Source organism: Metopolophium dirhodum, chromosome 5 (assembly GCF_019925205.1).
Source record: "Metopolophium dirhodum isolate CAU chromosome 5, ASM1992520v1, whole genome shotgun sequence".
Taxonomy (NCBI): Eukaryota; Metazoa; Arthropoda; class Insecta; order Hemiptera; family Aphididae; genus Metopolophium; species Metopolophium dirhodum.
In genome coordinates, this window is record NC_083564.1 from 6,995,334 (window position 1) to 6,997,860 (window position 2,527).

General features: G+C 37.2%; 1 protein-coding gene across 1 annotated transcript; it reads right to left on the minus strand.

Annotated features, from left to right (window-relative positions):
- Positions 1–1,224: 1,224 nt before the first annotated feature.
- On the minus strand, positions 1,225–2,013 carry LOC132945277 (proline-rich protein 27-like). Its single transcript, XM_061014975.1, has one exon. The coding sequence runs from the start codon at positions 1,968–1,970 to the stop codon at positions 1,662–1,664; it is 309 nt and encodes a 102-aa protein (XP_060870958.1). The 5' UTR covers positions 1,971–2,013; the 3' UTR covers positions 1,225–1,661.
- Positions 2,014–2,527: the final 514 nt, after the last annotated feature.

Here is a 2,527-nt window from a genome sequence, read left to right on the forward strand (position 1 = left end):
AGTGGTAAGTAGCAACCTACTGTAATTTTATTATCATTTATTTTTGTATATTTAATAACACCTTCGCCGAGCCGACAGTGAGATGCCTGCTGGATATACACACGCACACCGTGCATTCACATCGATCAAAAAATATTTCAGGTAATGACTAATGTTTGGTGTGAATTGTTAAGTTAATTGTAGTACAAGATTATAACTTCATCTGAATATAATGGGTACCTATTTAATAATAATAATAATAATAATAATAAAATCAAAAATTAGTATTATATCAAGTAGTCAAGGTTAGGTAGGTAGGTCGTTCAAAAAATGAATTAAAATGATAAAATATTTCACTTCGCCACGCCACTGACTGTACACAACGTAATATGCGTATAATCCTATAATATTGAATGTATTATATAGGCACAGCAGCATAAAATTAAATTGTTTTAACATATATATTATATAATATATTAAGACATAAGTTTTCTGTAACTTGCGGTTTTATTTAAAAATGTTGTAGTATATTTTTTTACACAATTTAAACTGAAGTATATATCTGAATTAAATACCTAGCCTTATAAGCACTTGAAAGTTCAGATAAGACTATTTTCTATTGGCATCATGATGGGCTATTAATTTAACTATTTGTGCAGTTCAGCGAAAATGTAAATTATTTTTTTTTTATTGATCTTGAGCCCGGCAACTGAGGCCATTGGCTATTTTTTAGTTTTTACTGTAGGATATTAAGTCGATAGGGGGAGGAACACGTATGTGTTTAGTTTGGCAGAATTTTTGATTGGGCACCTGTAGGTATCTGCCATGCCCGGGTGTGGGATGGCGACAATTGTTCTCCGGACACCGTGACTTGTCCGAAGAAAAACGCCGCCCATGGCCTTGGAATCGAACCCCTTAGTCCGCTCGGCCACTCCGTCCCCCGTAAATTATTATGATAGTTTAGAAGCATAAATTATGTGTTCAATATTAATTGTTGTTGAATCAATAAAAATTTTAGAGTACGGAAGACGACAAAAACATTGGTTACTTAGGTATACCTAACCGATGAAAAAAATTCTTGAAACATCGGTAAGTCTTACATAGTAAGATTAATATTATTTAAATATAAGCCACGTGTATAACTGCCTCGTACGTGTCTATGCTTGCACCCTAATTTGCATTGGTTCATAACCGATCAAATTAATTCAAATAAACAGATGAATATAAAAAAGGTGTAATATATTACAGAGGACAAACAAACAAATATTCATTTCATAGTATGTACATATTATAGGTATATTTTTTTTTTTTTTTAATTGATCTTGAGCCCGGCAGCTGAGGCCATTAGCTATTTTTAGTTTTACTGTAGGTTATTAAGTCGGTAGGGGGAGGAACACGTGTGTGTATAGGTATATTATATTATAATATTGATACATTATATTTTTCCATGTATATACACGCACGATACACATTATGTTCGTGTCGCCGTGACATTTACGGTTTTTTATGTTTACAAATTATATAATATTATATCGTCTGAACGATATTTGTATAAAAAATGCGATCTAAATATTATAAAAATGAAAAGAATCAGTGGCGTTAGCAGTTGTTGTTGCGGTCGTCTCTCGTCCGTTGTCGCGTGGAGACTGCTGTGCGGTGGTCATCTTAGTTCGGAACGTCCTTTACAGGTAAGCCGGAGCGGCGTACGGGTAGTAACTGTAAGGAGAGGCGCCGTATGGCGACGTGGCGTAAGGAGGGGCCACGTAAGGAGCCGCGGCGACGTAAGGTGCGGCCGCGTAAGGCGAAGCGACGTATGGTGCCGCGGCGTATGGAGCGGCGGCCACGTACGGAGCGGCCGGTACGACCGGGGTGGCTACGCTGTGGGCCACGCTGTGTGACGTGAACGAGCTAGCGTATGGCGTAGCAACGGCCACTGGAGCGATGGCGGCGGCGGGCACGAGTTCAGTTGGTTTGGCAGAAGCGGTCATCATGGCGGACGCGAAAACTGCAACGGCGGCTAATGTCTGCGCCAAACACAAAGTACAAAAATCATGAGTGCTCATTTGTGTTCTAAGAGAACGTGTAAATATGTATAATAACGTGGTTTGTAAATTCAATAATATTATTATTTATTATGACATTGTCGTTCGATTCACCGTGGTTTGTTTAAGGGATTCGGTATAGGCAACTTTTACGCGAATCGCGTAAGAAAAACTAGGAAATCGAAGAATGTAGAACCACCGAACAACAGAACAATATTATTATTTATTAAGGCAGAAATGTTTGTCATTTAAACACATGATATGATGTGTGTGCCTATTATACCATGTAACGATCGAGTGGATTGCTACTATTTTGTAACGGTCACAATTCAAAAAAATATTTATACTCGAGTTTGTCACACCTCACAAGGAACAAAAGATAAGCTCTGCACACCCGCACAAATGCATCATATTTCTAACGTCATCAAATTGTATTATTATTTTCACAAAAATGGCATAATTTAACGCTCATGAAATTTAAAATGTTGTTCCTATAAATTGTTTAT